The 1,125-nt window shown below is 43.5% G+C and overlaps 1 protein-coding gene across 2 annotated transcripts in view; it reads left to right on the top strand.

Moving 5' to 3' along the window:
- The window catches only part of LOC101854255 (zinc finger and BTB domain-containing protein 18.3), a 13,050-nt gene that overhangs the window by 9,466 nt on the left and 2,459 nt on the right, over positions 1–1,125 (top strand). For both annotated transcript variants that reach the window (XM_013082785.2, XM_035969914.1), the window contains exon 3: positions 541–863. In XM_013082785.2, the coding sequence (XP_012938239.2) occupies positions 541–863 (323 nt within the window). The remainder of the gene's footprint in view (positions 1–540; positions 864–1,125) is intronic.

The raw sequence follows: 1,125 nt of genomic DNA, 5'->3' as shown, positions 1-1,125 counted from the left end.
GAGAGAGAGAGAGGGGGAGAGAGAGGGGGTGAGAGCGTATTTGTGTGTCTGTATGTGTGTGTGTGTGCTTTTTTTCACGCTGTGAGCAATTGTTCAATTCGCTGGCAAGGCTGATGTCATCACTGAGCTCGCGGTGTTCGGGTTGTCCACGCCTGAGCTAAGTTCCGCGTTATGACAGCGGTTTACACGAAAGCTGCGATCCTGCGTTGATAAACAGTGAACCCCTGGTATCTCTTTGAGTGCCTTCAAATATAAAAAAATGTTTTTATGTTGATAAATACTAGATTTTTTATCAGTAAAAAATCTTTTGTCCACTGTCCAGCCGACATAAAGTGGCCGGCTCTGGTATTGCCCAGTTAACAAACCCTCTCTGCCCTACATATTGCTTTATTTGAATTTTGCAAAGAGTCAATGAATGTTGTTGACCTCCCTTGCTGTCTTCGGTCAACATCCTATTTAATTTGAAATAAAAATATGATTTACAGAATGTACTTCTTTTTTCCACGGTAATCATAATGTTCTTTCTCGTTTGCCTCACAGTGACAGATCGCCAAAGAAAAGAGGGAGACCGCGTCTGAAGCGTAGAAGCTCACCAGAAAAAGATCCATTACCCCAATCAGAGAAATGGTCACGCCAGAAAAGGAGATTGAGGGAGGGCTTTCCGCATAAGCCTCCTACCCAAGACGTTCCGACTTCTAGGAAATTTCAACGGATCGAATGGGACAGAACAATCTTTGATGACGAGTCTGAGGTCGTGAATCTCCCACAAGTTGCCCAAGAGCCCGAGGGGACCTTGACCGAACAAAGACAACCCGACAATGATGACTTACTCCAACCTGAAGCCAGAGACGACATTACTTCGGGTACGTTTTTATGTGGTGTCACAGTGTTTCCGTCACCCGTGCAGATTTTTGAGACACAATGCAATCGGTGTCACGAGCAATCCCTCAAGTCTGTTTGGTCCTTTTTACATTAGAGACTTTTAAAATAAGATAAACCTTAAATAGTTTTTGCTGTGTTGTTTTAATCGGGGATTTTGAAAAGAAAAAGAACTGTAAGCCTTGACCTTAGCATTAAACTGCATTTTGGTGATGTTGAATGGTGCAGCTTTGATGGAGCTTGGGG

This window comes from Aplysia californica, unplaced genomic scaffold (genome assembly GCF_000002075.1).
Source record: "Aplysia californica isolate F4 #8 unplaced genomic scaffold, AplCal3.0 scaffold00194, whole genome shotgun sequence".
In the NCBI taxonomy this organism is placed as follows: domain Eukaryota; kingdom Metazoa; phylum Mollusca; class Gastropoda; order Aplysiida; family Aplysiidae; genus Aplysia; species Aplysia californica.
Note: the sequence above shows the minus strand (reverse complement) of the source record. Positions and strands in the feature narration are given on the sequence as shown.